The 1,236-nt window shown below is 32.4% G+C and overlaps 1 protein-coding gene across 3 annotated transcripts in view; it reads right to left on the reverse strand.

Annotated features, from left to right (window-relative positions):
• SMARCAD1 (SWI/SNF-related, matrix-associated actin-dependent regulator of chromatin, subfamily a, containing DEAD/H box 1) overlaps positions 1-1,236 on the reverse strand; it is a 95,916-nt gene that overhangs the window by 25,186 nt on the left and 69,494 nt on the right. For all 3 annotated transcript variants that reach the window (XM_004703265.4, XM_045284206.1, XM_045284205.1), the window contains one exon: positions 226-316. In XM_004703265.4, the coding sequence (XP_004703322.1) occupies positions 226-316 (91 nt within the window). The remainder of the gene's footprint in view (positions 1-225; positions 317-1,236) is intronic.

The following is a 1,236-nucleotide window of genomic DNA, read 5'->3' on the forward strand; positions in this document are numbered from 1 at the left end:
TAGTTTTATATTCTGTCTATATTTCAAACACATATACTTACTAATTTGATAATCAGCATGCCATAAGATGCTAAAAGACAGGCAATAGAAAAGAGTAACTGTAACTATACTTAAGAGAGAACATTAAATTTGATGGCAAAATTTTTTTTGTTTTATAAGAGCAAGGATGCTAAATCTGAAATATCTTTTAATGAAATATCAAATCACAGAAAGAGTACTACTCACCATTTCATCAGCCAAAATGCCATTAAGTCCATGTTTATGTACCAACGCCAACCAATTCAAACCAACCTTCTGATACGGCTTGAGTGACAAACTGATAAAGAATTATCAAATATCATAGTTTTATTCTTCTATTGGTTTTCTGACATGAGATTTACATTTATAATACACACAAAAAATGTAATACCTGAGTCTGGCTTTACTTTTAACTTAACTGTTACAAGTTAGTTGCATCTACTTAAGAAAACAACCCACTGAGAAGAAGAAAATGTTCTAAAATTGATTGTGGTAATGACTGTACAACTCTTTATAAGATTTAACTATTGAATTGTTTAATATGTAAATGATGTGCCAATAAATTGTTTAAAAAGAAAGAAAGTCCAGAGACCCAGGGAAGCGAATGGAGGCACAGAGACCTGAGGGCAGACCTCTGTAACTACCTACCTCTGGTGGTCATCTTCCTAGAGAGTAAGACTCATTGTTTACAAATAGATATAAATCAATACTATAAATTAAAGAATAAAATAAAAATAAAGGACCCCAAAACATATTCTATGCTCTTCTTTTCATCTAAAACTTTACCCTGAATTCATTGATTTTTTCTAGGAATAAGAATTACAAAAGCTATAAATTTCAAATACGTTCATAATGTAATGCTACTAATTCTATAAATGATCAGAATATTAACTATGATAACAAATTACTAAGCAGATAAAATGAAACCCTGAATCAGAACTCAACAGACTGCCATGGTTTGCAAGTCTCCCAAGTTTTCTGCCATTATAGAGTGCAGTCTTACCGCGTTTCTATCACTCTCTAATTAAAGTTACTTGCCAAAATACATGCTTGTTGCTTTGTTGTTAGCCCTCAAATTGACCCAGTGACTCCATGCCACACAGAGCAAAACTACCTTAAAGAGTTTTCTTGGCTGTAGTCTTCCTGAAAACAGTTTGCTTTCTTGGTATAGCTGCTTCTCTGGGTTTGAAACACCAACTTTTAGATTAGCAGCCTATT

The sequence above is a fragment of the Echinops telfairi genome, unplaced genomic scaffold (assembly GCF_000313985.2).
Source record: "Echinops telfairi isolate 266 unplaced genomic scaffold, ASM31398v2 ScPeMD7_7468;HRSCAF=8506_0, whole genome shotgun sequence".
Classification (NCBI taxonomy): Eukaryota; Metazoa; Chordata; class Mammalia; order Afrosoricida; family Tenrecidae; genus Echinops; species Echinops telfairi.